Below are 21,721 nucleotides of genomic sequence, written 5' to 3'. Positions count from 1 at the left end.
AGCTCTTGTATTTTCTTTCTTTTCCTCTTCTTTTCATCACTTTGCTTATGTGAAATGTAAATGTCTCCATTGCGAGATGAAGAAAGGTAAATTCAATCCAATCCAATAAAACAAGGTTACCATCAAGAATTGGGACTTTGTATTGGCAAGCACTCAATTGAGGAGACTTGAAATGAAATTGAATTTCAACAAAATGTCAACGTTGACCAGGTCAAATTCAAGTTTCAAAACAATCTTGCGGATTTACTGTTTCTATCGATGTTCACTCTCGCAAATGAAACCAAACCGGAGTTCACTTGCAAACCAAACAAGACCAACTCTCCAAGTAGCAGATTTCAAGTGATATTGTTCACACTCGACCGAATGAACCGTACCGTTGAAGCGATTGTGTTGAATCCCCAAGCACACCTGCCAAATGTGAACACTCCCCACAATAGGACGACGCTTCCATTAAATACTTTCTTTAAATTCTCAATTCAAAAGAAGAGTTTGTCTCCTGCTATGCGTTCTACAAATGATAATAACGGACCCCAGGCCCAAGAAAGAACAAGCTTATGTTTCCTTTCATTCCATCCCAACTCCTAATCAAGAATTTTACGCTTGCATTGAGTGCAAAACTCCTTCTTTCTTTGTCCGGAAGCAGAAATGCTTCTTCATTTTATATGCCAAAGCTCCAAGTTCAGCAGTTGAAGTGTTTCTCAGCCCCGGTTAATCACTTGTCTTGTCTCCTCTTGTTTCCCATACGACATTGTGGTATGGAAACAAGAGGATGTGGTATGTTAATTTTTTACTTCCTAAAAAGAACTCGTTTTGCCCTGTATTGTTCAGGTTAACTCACTCACTGCCATTCCCGAATTTATTCGGGAATTGAAAAGCATGACGTTCCCGAATTTCTTTGGGTTTTGTTTTTTCTTGTTTGAGTACTGATAAAGCACTGGCCATGGCCTCTGGCACGGTTTCCTTTCCACAAGGGGGCAGAATTTCGCTTTTTTTCCATGTTAGCGTTTTGTTCCAGCTTCAGCTGTTGTTAAAGCGCTATCTAAACCAAGATGTATGTGTTGCATTGTATTTTGGACAGCCGCCCTCATTTCAAGCTCATATAACTCCAGACCCATATAACAAATGAATTAACTATTTTTTTCTGGTGAAGGAAGAGAGTCTAAGGTTTCTTACACTGCATTGAATGTTTATGTAGTTCTAAAACTCAATATTCTGTGGGTCCTGGAATTCAAGCAACAATGACAAAAACCCTGGCACTGGAGTGGACACATTTTTGAATGAGTTAATATTGATGACATTTCATTGGGTGCGGTATTTCATAATCAGTCCATGAGCAGCAAACACAAAACCAGTTCAATAACGTAAACGTGTGCTGAACACAGGCCCACCGTCTTCCCCACTCTGAAACAATCAATGGGCCGCTTTGTTTCAGGAACCTGGATGTCGGCCAGAGGGGAGAACCTGTATGCACAACTCGTGCAAACAATCCTAAAACTTCCCGAAGTTACCAGATCACCATCGGGCGGGTTTAAATAGTAGGCAGGCAAGAGGGAGAGGGAGGAAGAAGAAAAAAGAGGCGCAAGAGGGGCAGGATGGGGGGTTCTCAAAAGTGGAAGCAAAAGAGAAGCATGTTCGACACGGTTCTAATCCCTCTGGTTTCAGTCAAGAGCCTTCGACACAGCAATAATACAAGCGGAGGAAGTACAGAAACAAGCGGGACTAATTCACACTGTACTGTCAACACACGTGCATGTGCACACACACAACACACACACACACACATACACTTGTGTACATGAAAAAAATGGATTGGATTAGCCTTTATTAGTCTCGCAGTGGAGAAATTTACATTTCACAGCAGCAAAGTGATGAAAGAAAGAGGAAAGGAAAGAAAGAAGAAGAAAAACAAAATACATGAGCTGCTGTAAAGGCAGCCACTCTCGCTGCGCCATCTTGAAATCAAAACAACAACAAAAAATACTTGTACATAAACAACAACAAATACTGTATGACCACAAAAAAACTGAATAGCATCCTTCAACAGACACACAAGTTCAAATGATGATTGTGTCCGCTCCAGTGCCAGGGTTGTTGTCATTTTCACTCAAATTGCAGGACCCACAGAATATTGAATTTTATGAATACATAACGATTCAATGCAGTATAGGAAACCTTAGACTATCTTCTTTTATCAGAAAAAAAAGAGTTAATTCCTAAGTTATATAGGTCTGGAGTTATCTGAGCTTGAAATGGGGGTGGCTGTACAAAATACAATACAATACATACATAATGATTGACAGTATGTAGCGCTATAACAACAGCTGAGGCTTGAACAAGGCGCTAACATGTCGCCCCCTCGTGGAAGTGAAAAAACATTGCCAGAGGTCTGACCAGCGCTTGATCCCCACCACCCCGCACGAAAAACCAAAACCTGGAACAAATTCGGGAGTGACGCTCCACGCCATGCTGTTTAATTCCCGAATAAATTCGGGAATGGCAGTGAATGAGTTAATAACTAGGCAAAACAGCAAAAGTTCTGACCCACTTCATCCATTCACGCTCATTATGGCCGCGTTTCTGCAATGACAGTATAGCCTGATAAACAGTTCTCAATAAAAAAGGGGGCTTTTCAAGGGTCTGTCCCGAGTATGAGGACAGACGTGTCCTTAATTATGCCCGCTGCCAACACGCATTCTTGGATGGAGGACTCAGGCACAGCTCCAGGCGTGGATGCAACGCTGGGAAAGTGAACACGAGGAGAATCTTCTCTGAAAGGAAGCAGACCATCCTTCAAATAGGTCATTCTCCATGGAAGGATACTACGTGCAGGAAGAGGGAGAGGGGCCGGTGGGGTGGGAGGGGGGGTTGAAGGGCCTTTTTGGGGGCCAAATGAGGGACATTTAGATCCCAGACCTGGAGTGTGACGCTGCTTTCACTTTGGACCTTTGTGGGCTTCTGGGAGCCTCTCGGCTACAAAGTGGCACCAGGAAATAGATTAAACGCACACTGCAGGCTCGTTGCAGTGCGCAGAACTGAGTGTGTGCATACGTGTCTTCATGAACACCTCAAAATAGGGAAGCGGGAATGATTATTTGACATTTAACTATTTAACTTATGGAAAACAATGTCGAATCTTGTTGATAGAGTTATTGACTGGATTATACTACAGTAAAGTCTCGTTATATCGATATTCTCGGGAGTCGGAAAAAATATCGATACAACCGGACTATCGATATATCCGATCCTGCGGCATGTAAATTTTCTCCTTGCGTTCATAGAAATAGTATCGTAATAAGCAGTACTATCGATATAACTGATATCGATATAACAAGACTTTACTGTATTTGATTGTGATCACAGATTTTACTTGTTGCTTACTGTAAATGGCTCAATGGAAAGAAAAAACATTTTTACGTTCAGCTCTGCCATGATTATATACAGTTCTCTGACAAACACTTTTCATTTTGATGTAGATAATGCAAGCACTGTTTTTGATTGGGATGAATGCCGGTGCCATTTGATTGTCATGCAAATTTCCCCATTGTGGGACGAATAAAGGTTTTCTGATTCTGATTCTGATCGCTGAACAGCTCTGGGGCGATTGTGCTTTTTTCACGCCTGTCATGGGCAGCATTTTCATAGCCCCGCTTTGTTCAGCGGAAAGGTTGGTGCTGTTGGACAGTCTGCGGCTGGATGCATGGTTTGAGAGAGAAGGAAGGAGCGTCAGCGTAGAGCGCCGATGCGTATTTGGAATGGTCGCAGCTTGGAATTGCAGCGGATTTATGTATGACAGGAGACGTAAGACAATCTTTTTCGTCAATGGTTGCTAGGGCTTCATGATTGCTTTCAAAATTTAACGTTCCTGATCCATTGGTGAAAAGGACGCGGTGCTCTTTCATCTAGAACTGCTTCATACAACAAAGAGGGTGCAGAAAACGCTTGGCATTGAATGACCGTGTCTTTGTTTTGTCATATGTTGTTGTTATTTTGACTTCAAGATGGCGCTGCGCGAGTGGCTGCCTTTACAGCTGCTCCTGTATTTTGTTTTTCTACTTCTTCCTTTCCTTTCCTCTTCCTTTCATCACTTTGCTTCTGTGAAATGTCAATTTCTCCAATGTGAGACTAATAAATGTGTATTTAATCTAATCTAATATTGCAGCACATCGTATTTTCATTGTAGCATTGCTAAAACAACAATTGTGACTTTTGCACAGTAGTATTTGAATACAAATATTTTTTTTGCGGGTAATACTGTATTTTTAAACTTTAAGGAGGGTTTCATTGTCGTGATAATTGTCTGCTAATGGACAGGCAGTTAGAGAGCGACAGAGAGAAAACAAATTGGTGAAGACCAGCCTAATTAGTTCTCAAAGTTACCGTCCAGTGTCCCAACGGATTCCCAGAAAATGTCAACCAAGTCATGGTGGATGAAGAGCAGAAAGCCACTGTGACCAAATGGCGCAGGAAAGAGACATCAGCAACCACCGCGCATCGTAGTAACTCACAGACATTTTTAGATGCCCCCACCAACCCCTCTAAAGAAGATGTCAATGATTGAAAACCTGACTTTATATTATCAGTTTTTAAAATAAAATAAACAATTTCCATACAGTACATTTGTAATAGACTAGGACAATCGACGCCTCCGGACAAGTTGTGTCCATAATTTGTAAAATCACTTTCAATGACCTCTACTGAGCGTATTTTACAAAGATTCCACCGCATATAGCTATATTTTACGTTTTAAGACTTGCGCTGAATATTCAGGAAGTGAAAATTTGACAATTTCAATTTGTATTTAGTTTTAGCGACCTGATTCACACTATACAATATTGTTAATGCGAATGTGAGTGTTGTCTGTCTCGATATATATTCCATTATCAATCCACAGTAGTTTACCCTGTTTGCCTGATGCCAGGAATATGATTTAGGCCACCACAACCCGTGCACAAGCATCAGCGAATTCTAACCAGAAAGCCTGCAGCGGGTGCGACAAGTTACTCTCCACCTCCACCGCAGCCGGCGAGCGGATGTTCAATTAATAACAAAGAGCAGGAGAGATCATTTCTGCCTTGAACTATCACTAATGAGGGCAAATGTAGGTTAAAGATCAAAAGAGTAGAAGATTTTCAAAAGGTCTAGGTCACGTTGTCAAGCTGTCTTCAGAACAAATTGAGGGTCGCTTTTCATTTGACAGTGTCAATTTGTTAAATAGGAATTCGGGTGTTTGGCCATGTTAAAAACTGTAAAATATAGCATGCATGTGTCAGATGGAATATAACTCTTTTGTCTATTTTGACATAACCCATATAGTGAAACTGTTTACATGTAGACATACTCTCTTATTATCTGGCTAAACTATATATTTTTTTTATTATTATTGTCATTCAAACCAATGGGCCACAACTGAACATGGATTTAAAAGAAAAAGGCTGCTGGGTAGCGGCTGGCATGAGTGAACTGGGCTGAAAGTTGAAAGAAGGCTGCTCGGGGAGGTTAAGCAAAAGGTGTGGAGCTTGCTTATTCTTTTTATGTCATTTTGCTTGTACCGTGCCTCGGCATTAAATACAACTATCCATTAGTTTACAATAAAAATAATTTGAAGTTTCTTTTGGGAAAAAGAGGCCATATTTTCCTGTTGAGATGTTTTTGTAACTTGAACATTTCTTATGAAGAGAAAAGTAAGTACCTGTACCATTATACTTTGATGTGAAGTTTTAAAATGAATCATGAGCATATTGCTGATGGATTAAAAAAATAACTAAATAAATAAATAAATAAATAAATAGGTATTTTAGTTTGAGTACAAAACAAAAAGTTGTTTAAACGTGAAAAAAAAAGATGAAGAAAAATTAAATGAACGAAACTTTTACAATTTGTTTTTCCTTCTTCCATTAAAGAATCAGAAATGTATATATTCAAGTATGATTTCCTTTTATGAAACAAACTTGGTGCATTACACTAGCCCATGGAACTGTTTTCGGAACATTTCAACGATCTTTCAAGTGAAAATTTTTAACTCAAGTATGTACACTGTAGAATAAATAAATATAGCTAGCTCGATAGCTAGCTAGCTTGATATCTAGCTAGCTCGATAGCTATCTTGCTCTATAGGCAGCTAGCAAAATAGCTCGATAGATCAATAAACATATACAGTATATCAATCAAAATAAATCACTCAAAAATAAACACATAAATAACTACATAATTAAATAACCCAAAAATGAGATCGGAAGAGATATTTCCATCAAATATAGTTGAGCAAAGAGTTTGGTGTAGGAAAGAAATGTTTGCTATCCCAACACAGCTAAAGGGGTTAGAAATGACATTGGTCGCTAATGATAAAAAAAGATTTGTCAACAACTGAGCCAAAACAGCACTTTTGTTCGAAGTTGTTGTTGGCTAGCAGCCACTCACAAGTTGATCTGTGCACAAATAGCTCAGGTGAAACAAAAAAGCCTCCCACGCAACAGATTTGCTGTTGTTTTTATCGGAGCGATGTTAAATCTGTTAAATAATTTGAGATTAAAATGGAATACATATTCTCTCTCTGGTTAAAATGCTACAAGACTATAGACTTTTTTTTAAATTAATCGGCAGGTAAATAAAGCCTCTGTCGATTGATTAAAAAAAGGCAAAGATCAGCGATAAAGACAACAGCGACAAACGCGAGTCAATACTGACACAAGCTTCTGCAGCGCAATGTCAACCCAAGGATTTCAACCCAGAGAATTCAAAGCGCAATGTGCTGCTTTGGCCATACTCATCTGTCGCGCCTTCTAGTTTATCCCCAAAGGAACACTGAGCACTTTCCTGCTGCGTTGCAAAATAAAAATACCAGACTCAAGAAATTGGCACGCTCCTTCCAGCGTGGCGGCTCAGGAAAGGAATCTGACCTCTCGCAATCAGATCATTTGCATATCAAACGAAATTGCTGTCAGTGCAATAGGGACAAGACATTTGCATGCGGAGATGCGGGCGAGGATGATGTCATTTGTTTCAATCGACGGTCACTTGATATTTGCTACAAGACAGAGGTGAACATAATCCAATTAACTGAACAATTGTACAAAATTGATCATTGATTAACCAAGTTTTGAAGCCATTAAGTATCAAATGTTTCCTGCCTCACAAGGAGTCCGTTGTAATTCATAGATAGCACATCTTTCGGCGTGAGTAACAATATAGGCTCTATAGTTTTATTTGGAGTGTAGCAGAGCACCCTTGGAGTGCATTTCCAAACATACCCTAAGTAAAAATAAAGGAGGGTAACAGTCGAGTCTGCTAAGGGGTGTGCCAATATGGCGGCCATGTTGACAGGGGGTGGCCATGTTAGTTGGGATTACTTTCCCATTAAAATCAATGCATGTACAGATATGGCGGCCATGATGCTAGGGGCAACTGTCGAATGAAAACTAATACAAAGCATGAACGTTAGCATAGCATCATGGTTAGCATTAAGCTCAAAAGGAACATTTCATACCTACCTATTCATACCTGTGGCTGTTTTTTTTATATTCACGCACTATTCATATATATTTAGTATAGCATATAGTGTTTCTTGTGAAGCACATATTGATGCTATCTAACTATAACAAAGACCAAAAATGGAATGCACACCATTATCCATTAATCAACAATGTAATTTGGGATTTTGCAAGTTTAAAACTTTTCAACTCATTGTAATTAATTTTCTTGCCCATATTTAATTCCAAAATTATATTTCTCAAAGAGAAAACTACAACCTGCATCCAATCACACATTGCCTGCAAACTGTGAAATCCCAATCACAGTTGGAGTGGCTCACAGGGAGGACCATCTGTTTCACTACATTGACGCCCTCCTGTCACGATCAATACAAGGCCCTGGTGAGACAGTTGAAAAATTTCCACAGGTCAGAGATCGCTGCAGCTCACAGTCACACCACGCGTTTAACAGTTTAATGTTGACAGATTACAGTGTGTAGCCAGAGCATATGAAACCAGGTCATTGAGAAATCTCAATCTGGTTGGTTCCATGCTAAATGGGAGCAATGTAGCGCGAATGTAACATTCAGAATGTGGGAACTGTTCGCTGGCAGCGATGTCCGCTAGGTTCAGCTGAGGTCTGCATCCTGAGAGGATATGAGTATATTTTATGATCTGGACAAAAATTAGGGAACAACACGAACATGGCTGAATATATGAAGCAACCTGTGTATCAAAACAAACAAGCACCTTTTATAATAGTAAGTAGGGCTGTGGCATGCCAAGCAGTGTCACCATTAAACAACTACAGTAAGTACTTACTCCATAAAATTCAAACAAGTGGACAGAAAGACAGAAAGTTGCTCACAGCCCCTCCTCCAGACCAACAGAGGCCACTCCCATTGTCTGCCAGAAGGATCTGTACAATGCGGGACAACCCTAATAAATAAGGCCTAACCTTGTCATTGCACCAACCCTAATCGCAAACAACTTCTGTCTAACAGATGATGTCACCCCCCTCTCTAACACACACCTACGCTTCCTCTGCGGGACCCTCATACTGCAGTCAAGTGTAGAGAAACACACCAATGTCCCGCTACTGACAAAAAAAAGCCAGAAACAAGAAATGGGATACCCTCTGAGTGCTTGAGAAAGACAGCAGAACCATTATACCAACAAGAGGTCTCAGGTGCTTTTAGTCTTCTGACGTTTACCACATGTAGGTGTAAACTATGAAAGAAAGAAAAAACATCACGAGAGAGATGGTTTATATCGGAGGTCAGGTGTCGGCCACCTCGCCGCACGGCCTATAAAAACGTCTGCACCCGGCGGGACAGGTCAGCGTCTCCCGGAGTACCACAGTTCCAAAGAAAACCTGACATGCTTCACTGCCAAAGTGGGAGACGGGGACAGTTACTCTTTAGAACTTTATGTGCCAACCCCTCCCCCGCATCTTCGCCCCACAAAAGGGGACCTTAGCCCACATCCCCACCCACTAGGAATTTCTCAGGCATTGCTGGGTTCACCATGACAACAGGCCGCTTAACAAAGCATTTCTCTTAGGCATTCTTCCTTTCACGGACCAGGGAGGGGTAGCTGGGGGATGGCGTGTGGGGGACTCACCGACGAGGGAGGGGGTGAGAGTGCACAACAGTCTAAAAAGACGGGACAGACTTAGAGGGGGGACGGAGGAGTTTGAAATGATGGGAGGGAACATTGGAGGTTACAGAGGTGAGAGTCAGATAGACTCAGATAGGAACAACATGGGAATGGGAGACATGATGACAAAAGGGGGTTACAGGTCACAGGTCACAGGTCTTCTACTGTCCCAACAAGGACAAGAACTTTTCCAGAGTTGCTGGGCTCCATTTTATCAAATGGGGACTGATGCTATTTAAGATCATAGGATGCAGCATCACATGATTCATTAACACTTCGCAAGGTTAAATTCAATCACATTAAATTATTTTACATTAAATTATATTACATTACATCAAATTAGATTAAATTAGATTAGATTAATTTATATGAAAAAATGTTAAATTAATATAGTTTAAATTATATTAAATTAGATTAAATTAAATTAGATTAAATCAGATTAAATTAAATTAAATTACATTAAATTACATTACATTAAATCATATTAAATTAGTTTAAATCATTTTAATCAGATTCAATTAGATCAAATTACATGACATTACATTACATGACATTAAATTACATTACATTCGATTTGATTAAATCAGATTAATGAGATTAAATTACATTAAATTAAATTATATAACCTTTATCGGTCTCACAACGGAGAAATTCACAACTCACAGATGTTTGGTTGTTTACAATATAGGTTATGTGTTATCCAATCATTCAGAGAAAAAAAAACTATGTCAAAATGAATGGATTTTTGAACATATCACATCAATAGCAGTTTTAAGATCTGTTTTAAAGTTAAGAAATAATAAACGCACATATTTAGCATTTGTCAACCCAAATCATCCCTCAACTGCCTCCTTCCAGCTACACGCATTCCCAACAGGTATAGTGTGACTGACATCTTACGTACAGAAAAAAAAAATTACAGGTGCCTCCGGCGATTGTCACCTCATGTAAAAGCAAAACACACACACACACACACACACACTCGACAAATTACTCAAGTTTCACTATTGATGGAGAGATCAACCACAAGAACCTTCCAGAGTTCTAAGCAGCTTCAAAATTTAGATGATTTAAAATAAAATGAAACTCACATCAAGGATAATGCGTTTCTATAGAAATTCAAGTCATGCAGTATTGTCTTACACAAGAATAACTACAACTTGTTTCTACAAGACGGTAAAGGGAGCATCTAAATATTTAAACTTCTTTGTGAAACCAAAGACCCGATGGAGCCTGTTTGGTAGGCTTCCGTCTTGGTAATACTACAAGGTCATCACAAGTATTTACAGGTAGTATAGCCTTGGGAAGGAAAAACTTCATCTTATTGCCGGTCAGAAGCATTGAGCACAAGAAAAGAAGTGAAATACCGCTGTAAAACAGAATGTGGATAATGATAAGAAAAAAAATAAGATGGAAAATTAATTGAATCAATATTCTTGTCAAGTGCTGAAGAATGAATGACTGTGTCTTTGTGTTGTCATATTATTTGTTATTTAGTTGTTTTTGTTCTTTTGACTTTTGTTTATGTAGACAATAGTAAGAAATATTGTGCTAAATCTATTCTTTTTGTCTTTTCTGTAATACCGTACAATAGCTATTTGGTTGGCTGGCTAGCTATGTAGCTGGCTAGCTATTAGCTATCTATTGGCTTGCTAGCTAGCTTTCTATCTATTTGTCTTACTATTCTATTTGAGTTACTTCCGGGTTGAGTGAACGCTGGCGCGTGTGGCTGCCGCTACTCATCCACAGAAAAACTTATCCTGTGACTGTAAAGTGACCTTGAGAGTTTTGAAAGGTGCTTAGAAATGAAATGTATTATTATTATTGTTATTATTATTATTATGAATATTCTTTGATGAAAAATAAGTGATTTTGGAAAGGTGCTAAAAAATGAAATGTATTATTATTATTATTATTATTATTATTATTATTATTATTATTATTATTATTATTATTATGTAATACCGTACAATAGCTATCTGGCTGGATGTCTAGCTATCTATCTGGCTAGTTATTAGCTATCTATTGGCTTGCTAGCTAGCTTTTTATCTATTTGTCTTACTATTCTATTTGAGTTACTTCCGGGTTGAGTGAACGCTGGCGCGTGTGGCTGCCGCTACTCATCCACAGAAAAACTTATCCTGTTACTGTAAAGTGACCTTATTATTATTATTATTATTATTATTATTATTATTATTATTATTATTATTAAGAATATTATTTGATGAAAAATAAGTGATTTTGGAAAGGTGCTAAAAAATGAAATGTATTATTATTATTATTATTATTATTATTATTATTATTATTATTATGTAATACCGTACAATAGCTATCTGGCTGGATGTCTAGCTATCTATCTGGCTAGTTATTAGCTATCTATTGGCTTGCTAGCTAGCTTTTTATCTATTTGTCTTACTATTCTATTTGAGTTACTTCCGGGTTGAGTGAACGCTGGCGCGTGTGGCTGCCGCTACTCATCCACAGAAAAACTTATCCTGTTACTGTAAAGTGACCTTATTATTATTATTATTATTATTATTATTATTATTATTATTATTATTATTATTATTATTATTAAGAATATTATTTGATGAAAAATAAGTGATTTTGGAAAGGTGCTAAAAAATGAAATGTATTATTATTATTATTATTATTATTATTATTATTATTATTATTATTATGTAATACCGTACAATAGCTATCTGGCTGGATGTCTAGCTATCTATCTGGCTAGTTATTAGCTATCTATTGGCTTGCTAGCTAGCTTTCTATCTATTTGTCTTACTATTCTATTTGAGTTACTTCCGGGTTGAGTGAACGCTGGCGCGTGTGGCTGCCGCTACTCATCCACAGAAAAACTTATCCTGTGACTGTAAAGTGACCTTGAGTTTTGAAAGGTGCTTAGAAATGAAATGTATTATTATTATTATTATTATTATTATTATTATTATTATTATTATTATTATTATTAAGAATATTCTTTGATGAAAAGCGTAATATAAAAATCCTGTACGACTGAGAGCTTACACAGACGTAATATAAAAGGGAACTCAACGCTAAGCCCAACCGATGGTTCTCGGTTCTTGGTCACAATCCCTGCAGTGGATTCTTTCAACAATGTGTCAATAGGATTAAAACAAAGGACAAAGTGTCCTTGTTGCATATTAAAGCGTATGTATACATTATTTGTAACAAAGGAGGTTAAACTAATCAGGTCACTGTCTAGGCCATCCCCACATGTACAAAACAATAGAAACACACTTCACTCACACAACTGCCGCCATCTTATTAAGAACATTAGCCGGTCTTAAGGATGCAATAAGAGGACAATGGAGAACAAAATGCGGCTTCTGATACAAACACCTATTAATGCAAGCTCACTCGCGGCCCGCGACGGTTGATCTGCCGCGAGTGAGTCAACACTGATCTGACACATCCTAGGAAAGAGATGCAAAAGCAAATTTAATCCCACGGATGATGAAAAAGCCCCCCTCGGCTACTGCTGTGACCAGAATACGGCCGTCTATATCGCAGATTCAATTTGTGCAGAAGAAAATCAGAGGATTAATTTCACGTCGAAGTGTCATACCACAGCGCATGAAGACTGCAAATCCGCCAGCATAGCTGTGACTCTTAATTATACGCTGACTACTAAATGATCAAATTGTGTTTATTACCCAGGCAAAGATGCAATCACTGTTTTTATCTTCTCGTTTGTTTCATTGACGTGAACATTGTCGTCTCTTTCAATGATTAAAGGTTGACTCCAATGGCGCCTGCTCATTTCTCTGTAATGGCTAATTAATTTATGAATATAGGTCAGTTACATGGGAGGTGGTTGGGGATCTTTTGAAACATTATTCTGCGTATTGGATCCTTTCAAATTTTACCACATTGTTGTTAGGGTTTCCTCTTAGGGGCCGTTAGGAATTTGGGAAAACCATTAGAATGTTTCATCCCCTACACATATTACATATTGAGCGTGCAATAAATTAATGAATTACTAGTTTTCAAATTTGAAATAAAAAATAATGACTGTTGTGGTTTACATGGGACAATTTGAAATTTTGATTTGGACTTGAGCAAACATCATGCAATTTCACAAGTTTGATTTGCTTTCGCCGGCCGAATAAAATGATGTACCGCACAGGTGTCAAAGTCAAGGCCCGAGGGCCAAATCTGGCCCGCCACATCAATTTATTCGGCCCGCGAAGGCAAATCAAACCTGTGAAATTCCATGATGCTTGCTGAAGTCTGAAAAAAAAATCAATTTGCCCCATGTAAACCACAATAACAGTCATTATTTTTTTACTTCAGATTTGAAAACTGGTTATTTCTCAATTTGTTGTGCGCTCTATATGTAATATGTGGAGGGGATTAAACATTCTAATGGGTTCCCTAAATTCATAATGGCCCTCGAGAAGGAACCGTAGGTAAAACGTGGCCTGCGGCAAAAAAATGACTTTGACACCTCTGATGTAGCGGGTCAGTTATGGCCCCCGGGCCTTGACTTTGACACCTGTGATATTGGGTCTTACAATTAGCATTGACGGTGTGCTATAAAAAGGGTGCATTGTTACAATTTTTGGAGCAATTTGAGGAAAACATCAATGATATTGACATTGGATGGGGAAGCTCATTTCAATATCATTCTTGTGGCATAAAGCTTTTACCTTTAGCTGAATGTGATTACAAACAAAAAAATTAAGTGAGCGCTAAAACATTTTGAAAATCATTGACGAGAAGATGATGTCGACTCCAAGTTTTGACTTCTGAAGCTTATAAGGCAAGTTCGGCTTCATTCAAACCATTTCACCACTGGAAAGCGGGCGCTCAGAAGCTCTGTTAATCACAGGCCAACGACAAACAAAAGAGCCCATCACAAATCGTCGATCATAAGGGGCCTTCTAAACTGCTGCATGAAGAAGAAGATAATGGGGAAGACTTGAGAGGTCCCCGGAGGGGGAAAGCCTTTGAAAATTGGGGTCAGTGGCTTCAAAAGGAGGAGACTTTCCCTTCTTGCTTCTTTCTTTGCTGCAACTTTAATCCAGCTCACAGTTCAAACATCTGCAACTTCAACCCCCCTATGCCTTTAGCAGAAGTGTTAGCAGATCCATACTCCAAGAAGGTGCAAGAAGACGCAGATGGTAATTGCTTAGCTATGGCGTCGTAGCTGCATCACCTTGACCGGAGCCTGTTATGACTTTGAGAACCAATTCATCGATCAATCACTCACTATTGATCTCCAGAGGCACAAAAGGCTTTTAATCCACTATAGTGACAAGCCACACTAATCATGCAATGATCAGCGTTTGTAGGACTTACCATTGATATTCCCAACTATTCAAATTGCTCGGCCAAAAGTAAACCAAATTGGGTGAAAATACCATTAGTGAACCCAGCGCTGGGTTATAAAAAAAAGGGCAGAGGCAATGATAGGTAATTTATAGCAAGTGCATTTGGTTGAGGATTCAACACACGACATTAGGTCAAAATCTGGATCAAACAAGGAGTAATAAATAAATGAATAAATAAATTCATGTCTGGAACTGTCGCGGCTTGGAATTGAAGCAGATTTACATGGGGCAAGAGATGTGAGACATTTTCTTTTTGTCATGGGATGCTACAGCTTTGTGTTTACTTCCAATATACAGCTTGTAGCACACATGCACATTTCACCATGACGTCCCTGATCCACTGGTGAAAAGGAGGCTTTGATCCTTCTTTCGTCTAGAACTGCTTCATACAACAAAGAGAGTGCAGAAAGTGCTTAAGAGTGAATGACGGTCTGTGTCTTTTGTGTTGTGTCATTTTATTTTTTGTTCTGTTGACTTCAATATGAGAGTGGCTGCCTTTACAGCAACTCCTATATTTTGTTTTTCTCATTATTCCTTTCCCTTACTCTCCCTTTCATAACGTTGCTGCTGTTAAATGTAAATGTCTCCATTGTGTGACTAATAATGGCGAATCCAATCAAATCCAAAAATAATAATAATTTGAGGTTTCATTTGAATGATCTATTCAAACATTTTGTTTTATGTTTCGGGTGAGCTGTGGGCTACGTTCTAGTCAATTAATTGCAATGTCAAGAATAAAAATTTGAAATGTACAGAACAAGAACGTCTTAGGAAATGTGGCAAGAAGCCGGAGCAGCAGGGGGAAAAGAATGCGCACATGTGGTAAATGTACAAACTTTGGACACTCAGACCTGAGATTCAAGCTCTAAACCTTGAATAGTGCGACAGATGTGCAAATACCCTTGCGAACCATTCATCCAAAATGAAATCGTTCAAATAAAAAAGGCAGTACTGAATATGCATACTTTGACCTATGACAATGACATTGTCAAAAGTGCATACACCCGTACGGACGTTATCAACAACACTGATGCTATATCTACTGCACAGTTAATCACCAACCCACTTAGCCAGCTCAGACAAATCCCCAAAATGCCCATCAGCTTTAATCCACATCCACGTTCAATTTAACCATTATGCGCAGTGTCTCTTAATTGAGCTCCCTGTTGTGTTTCGTTTTCTCCTCACTTCTGCCAAGGTCAAAAGAAAAGACAGATTTACAGTCCACACTCCTGTGGCACATAGGGGGGAAGGTTGCACTCGAACACTTTAGAGTGTAATTCATGTTAACTCACATTGTCCAAGTGAGAAAAACTCAAATTCTGCTAAATTAAAGCCTTTATCAAGACAATTGGTGAGCCAAAGCCATGAGTTCAATCTGTTGTTAAAAACGCAGTTTGCCTGTCATCAAAGATGCAGTTGCTCTTAAACCTTAAACACCGTTAAATAATCAAACAAACAACAATGGAACAATAAAACAGTCCGCGTAAACAAACTCTCAGGTGCCAGTCTAAACAAGCTCCAGAAACGGACCATAATTGAATGAGTTTAGTCTTTTTTTTTTTTTTTTTTTGGGGGGGGGGGGGGGGGGGGGGGGCAAGAGTGATGATATAATTGACAATTATGGGTGCAGATCAGTCTGCCCACTGTGTGTGAATCACGCAGGATACAGACAAGCTCAGTCTGGCAGCTATTTAAATCTTCACAATAGATGGTTACAAATCAAGCTAGTCCAACTAGGAGAGTTTCCTTTTTGAGGCTCCAAGTAATTACAGAATGTGAGCCACATCAAACAAACAAAACAATTCAAATCCAAGACCTGAATTTGAATGCTTTGGAATGTCTTGTTTTCCAACCTGACCTGTGGAGAATATTAATCCTACCTCATGAATATTTCTATTGCGTTGAAAATCACTTGGTAAGCAGAAGAAGCCATACATAAGCCACTGTTCGTTTCCATTATCAAGTAAAGCGATGTGAAAATGGAAATACAACAAGAGTACATCTGAGTGAGTCTGGGCGATGTTATTTTCTTACCTGACACTGATATTCTCATGGAGGCCTCCAGGGGACGGTTGTTATCAAGTGCCTGGCTCAGCTGAATCTCCCCTGTTGTTTGGTTGAGTAGCACTAGGTTCAACTCATTGCCAACCTTAAAGCTGTAGTGGAGCTGGTCCGACACATCCGGGTCGTGGGCGGGGATGCGGCCAATCACTCCAGCCGGGAAGCTGCTGGATTTGTCCGTCACGTAGTTGTTGAAGATGATCTGGAAGTTTTTGAGCACAGGTACGTTGTCGTTCTTGTCCACCAGTTTGATGTGGACTGTAGCGCGGCTGACCAAAGGGGCAGAGGTGGCCTGGACCACGATGATGTACTCAGACCTCATCTCATAGTCCAGGTCGATAAGTGATGTCAGTTCTCCTGAGAAGATATCAAGCTGGAACATCTCAGGGATGTTCCCTTCCACGATCTGGTACATGATCTGTGCATTGCTGCCTTCATCCGGGTCTGTTGCTGAGATAAATGCCACCACAAGGCCAATGGGGGTGTTTTCGTCTACCATAATGTCAAACTCATCTTTCTTAAACACGGGTGGGTTGTCATTCACGTCTAGAATTGTCACCTGGATGCTTATTGGCGTTTTTAGAGATGGAACACCTTTGTCCATGGCAAAAGCCTGCAGGCTGTAAACTGGCACATTTTCTCGATCCAATCTACGTAGCGTGCGAACAATACCTGATGTGGATTCGATGGTGAAGTCGCCTTCACCATCTTCACCACCCAGGAAGGTGTAGAAGACGCGGCCATTGAGTCCAGAGTCGCGATCAGTGGCGGACACCTGGACCACGCTGGTGAACACTGCCACGTCCTCCATCACAGAGCCCAAGTAATTGTCTCTGAGGAAACGCGGTGAGTTATCATTCACGTCGTTCACCAGAATCTCCAGGTAGGTGGTGTCAGACTTCTGGGGGATGCCATTATCGCGGGCAGTGATGGCTAATGTGTAGGACACCTGGTCCTCATAGTCCAGTTCCATCTGCGTCGTGACGGCTCCCGTGTCAGGATCGATGTCAAACTGTGGAATGCTGTCGTCCATATAATAGGTGATGCGGGCATTCTCTCCCGTGTCTTCATCCGTGGCGCTTATAAGCACTACCGTGGTACCCGCCGGTTTGTCCTCATTGATGTTGACAGTGTAATGGGAGCTCTGAAACACGGGCCTGTGCGTGTTGGCATCTGTGACGTTAACAAACACTTTAGCCGTGTCAAAGAGTGTACCATCGCTCGCAGTCACAGTCAGTACATATTGCCGTTCTAGTTTATAGTCCAAAGGCAGTGCCAGTGTGATAAGACCACCTCCGCTCTGACTTGTGATGGAGAACCGGTTGCGAGTGTTTCCACTAGAAATCTGGTACGTCACCACGCTGTTAATGTCCTGGTCCACAGCGGACACCGTCACAACACTAGTCCCGACAGCTGCATCCTCATTCAATCGCATGTAGTATGACTTCTGGGTGAACTCTGGATTGTTGTCGTTGACATCGAGAATGGTCATGCTAATGCTGGCTGAGGAAGACATGGCAGGGTAGCCATGATCTCGGGCCTCCACGCCAAAGTTGTAGAAGTCGACACTTTCTCTGTCCAGTTCGGCCGCCACTATGATCCACCCTGTGCTGTTGTTGATGGTGAAAGGGAAGTTTGGCATGGTTTCTGTGAGACGATAGTCCAACCTGGAGTTGTCCCCGGAGTCGGCGTCCACGGCTTGGATGTGGATGATGGAGTAGCCTAGTGGCACGTTCTCCAACACGGTAGCCTGGAATGGGGTGCTGACAAAAATGGGGGCGTTGTCGTTAACATCCATCACCTGCACCGTGACCAGACCGCTGATATTGGAAAGAGGGGGACGGCCACCATCCTGAGCTCGGATTCTTAAAGTGTATTCTTTGCTTGCCTCATAATCCAGGTGACTCACTAAATCCATTTTTCCTGTCTGGGCATCAATATAAAACTGTCCTCTAGAGTTCCCACTCATGATGCTGAAGTGGACCATGGCATTGCTACCCCTGTCATGGTCTGTGGCGGTCACCTGCAGGATCTCAGTATTAGGAGCCAAGTCCTCAGGAACCTGGACCACGTAGCGTTTCTCACTAAACTGGGGAGCGTTGTCATTGTCATCCTCCACCACAATGTATACAGTCGCTGTGGCACTGCGGGGACCGGGGTCACGACCTTGGTCATTTGCCTGGACTACCAGCATATACGCATCTACCGCTTCCCTGTCTACGAGGCCTTTGGTCCGAATAACACCTGACCTGGGGTCAATCTCAAACACATCATTTGACCCGTTATTATTAAGGATCTGATAAAGAATGTTACCATTAATTGGCGCGTCCCCATCAGTGGCCCTTACCGTCAATACTTCATAGCCGATCTCGAGGTTCTCCCTGATACTTTCCTTATAGTCCTGCTGCTCAAAAACGGGATTGTGGTCATTAGCGTCGCTGACTGTGATGGTGAGTGTGGCCATGGCCGTGCGCCGAGGGGTTCCATGGTCCACAGCGGTTACGCGGAACACGTGAGTTTCTTTGGTCTCGCGATCCAACAACTCCACCGTGGACACGGCGCCACTGGCCGGATCCACAGCAAAAAGGTGATTCGATCGGCTGTCAAAGAGAGCCTCGATGAAATACTCCAGCCGCCCCGCTTCACCTTCATCTGCATCTATTGCTTTCAAAACAACAACAGAAGTTCCAACTGGCTTGTTCTCTGCCACTGACACCTGGTACATTGGGGGCTGAAATTGAGGGCTGCTGTTGATGCTTCTTCTCCTTCTTCCAACAATTCCCAAGTTGGAGCGCACCGCCTTTTCAAGCAGCTTTTTGATGTGGCCCTGAAGAAAGGGGCCTTGTCCTAAACGCCAGTGGATGAAGATGGGGTCAACTCGCGAGGATCCGTCACCGACCAGGACATCGCAGAGCAGGTCCAGCTCCAGGAGGGTCTCCTGGCTCCAGCACAGAGTCTTAGACACAAACAAGTCCCCATCTGAGAAGTAGAAGGGACCCCGGCTGGTGACCCGGCAGCGGGTGGGCACTCCAGGTAACAGCCCCCTCACTGTAAATAAACGGAACCCTGCTTGGTGACACTGCGCGGGCTTGACACATAAACTGAGAACTTCCATGTCCCAATCTATTGTCCTTGTGGGCTTTTTGGAGCAGTTTCTTCCGTGGATGTGAATATCATAGCGGCTGGTGATGAGATGCCGGTAATCAGAACCCACGGAGTCCACGCAGTCCGACACGGTGTACAGTGTAAATGGGTTGGAGCACAGTAATGAGCACTTTATGCAGTTCGAAAGAAACACAGTTCCTGTCGCGGGGTCTGTGTCCAGGAAACGTTCGGTGGCTCTAGGCGCAAGCACCTGATCCAGAGCGCACCGAGCACGCTGTTCGACGCCGGCCAGCACCGTCCTTGGTCGGACATCCTCGCTGAGGTGAATCACGTAACTGGACACCAGGGGACCCAACTTCCACCAACAGCAAAGAAGCAGAAAATCCAACTGAACGAAGTGCATCGCTCCTCAATGTGCATCCAAGGGTTCGTAGAGAGCAGTTCAAAATGTGTGGCTCCTTAAACTTTCCACCAGTGACTTTTCTTTTGTTGCGGAGGAGCCCATGCTCCCTCGCAGTTCTCACTCCAGGAGGATATTTTGTTTGAGGTAAACCCTTTGCAGGACGGACTCTTTCACACAAGCGTACACACAAACACATTCACACACGCCGAGAGGCTCGCTCGAACATCCTGAGCGCCAGCGCAACTCTGCTTGAATGGTGAAAATGGCTCCTACTACCCACTCGGGGTCCTCATTAACATAACCCGGCGTGCGTGTAAGCAAACGTTAGACAGTTACGCGAAGGGGTCCACAAATCCTGCCACCGGAGATAAATGAAGACTTCCTTCCCGCTGCTTCATTTCTTAAACGTAAACACGAGAAAGTCAACAGTGGCTCCTGTCGGTAAAGTTAATTTATTTCACTCATTCTCTTATTTACGCCGAACATACTTTGCTCGACTCTTTTGTGCCTTCTTCAAATGCAGATGGGACCCAATGGCGATCTCCCACAACGTGTATTAGAATTAATGAGTGACAAACATCCGTGACCCTTCCAAAAACCACCCCAAGGGTGGTTTACTCATTAATAGATGACATTCTTCAGTCTTTGACTCACGTGTAAAACACCGCGCAGTCAGTTTGCCCCTCCACCGGTTCATTCGTGTGGAAATCATTGAGATCATTAAGCAAGTTCTGCATCTTGTGACATACTTGGATTTTTGAACCTTCAAAGTTGCTTGACTCTGATATCAAAACGTGTATAATTGTTGAGGTGTGCCAAGTAAACATTTTCCAGCTGCGATTCATTTTCACTGTGTGTCTCATAACATAATAAAAACCAAGTAGATTTCATCTCAGTGTGTGATAATCAACAACCTTTTTGAGACTGGGTGCATAGAGACCCAAAATACTAAAGTATATTATAACAATAATAAATCTAATTAAAATCGACACAATGTACAAAAATAAAAACGTTATTCTTGAGCACTGAAAATCACAAGGCGCAGTACGTATTCATTTGACAATGTCTTTCTCGTTTTTCAATACACAACATGAAGCATTACTGCCATCTTGCGGACAAACGAGCAAAGCGCTACTTCTACATTTGCATTTCTATGGTTAAAAATACAAACAACACAGACAGATTAGCATTTTTATGATTATAAATACAAACAACGCCGGTTTGGCTAGATAGAAACCGAGTCTCTTCAAAGTTAGAAGGGTTGGTTTTCAATCTTTTTTTTTATTACGATGACTTTGCCCTTCCGTCCTGGAATTTTGAGATCAGTCAAAATGATATCAAAGACTCAATCTTGAGTTTCTTCTACTCAGTCTCTGACAGAATATTAATGGAATCCTGCTCAGGAGGAAGTTATTTCTCACTGCAGAGAAGCCTTGATTGAAATAGGTGAATAGGAGTACGCAACAATTATGGTATTGAATTGTAAAATGTCCGTGTCACATATAGAACATGTTAACGGTCTCTTGAACTACGCACTAGAAATGACCATTTGACTACAATCTCTTTGTCAACTAAATGTATTTCATATTTTTGAAATAGGAGAATCAGTTGAATGAATCCGATTAATTGGATTTTACACCAAAAACTAAATGAGAGTGAATTAACAG

General features: G+C 41.0%; 1 protein-coding gene across 3 annotated transcripts in view; it reads right to left on the bottom strand.

The window, feature by feature from the left end:
- The window catches only part of celsr2 (cadherin, EGF LAG seven-pass G-type receptor 2), a 58,169-nt gene extending 37,807 nt beyond the window's left edge, over positions 1–20,362 (bottom strand). For 2 of the 3 annotated variants that reach the window (XM_089009691.1, XM_089009692.1), the window contains exon 1: positions 16,520–20,311. In XM_089009691.1, the coding sequence (XP_088865817.1) occupies positions 16,520–20,054 (3,535 nt within the window). In that variant the 5' untranslated portion in view covers positions 20,055–20,311. Of the gene's footprint in view, positions 1–16,519 lie in introns of all 3 variants that reach the window. The other variant, XM_089009693.1, reaches the window with a different exon arrangement.
- Between the last annotated feature and the right edge of the window lie 1,359 nt (positions 20,363–21,721).

The sequence above is a fragment of the Hippocampus bargibanti genome, linkage group LG12 (genome assembly GCF_051943395.1).
Source record: "Hippocampus bargibanti isolate YZ-2025 linkage group LG12, ASM5194339v1, whole genome shotgun sequence".
Classification (NCBI taxonomy): domain Eukaryota; kingdom Metazoa; phylum Chordata; class Actinopteri; order Syngnathiformes; family Syngnathidae; genus Hippocampus; species Hippocampus bargibanti.
Note: the sequence above shows the minus strand (reverse complement) of the source record. Positions and strands in the feature narration are given on the sequence as shown.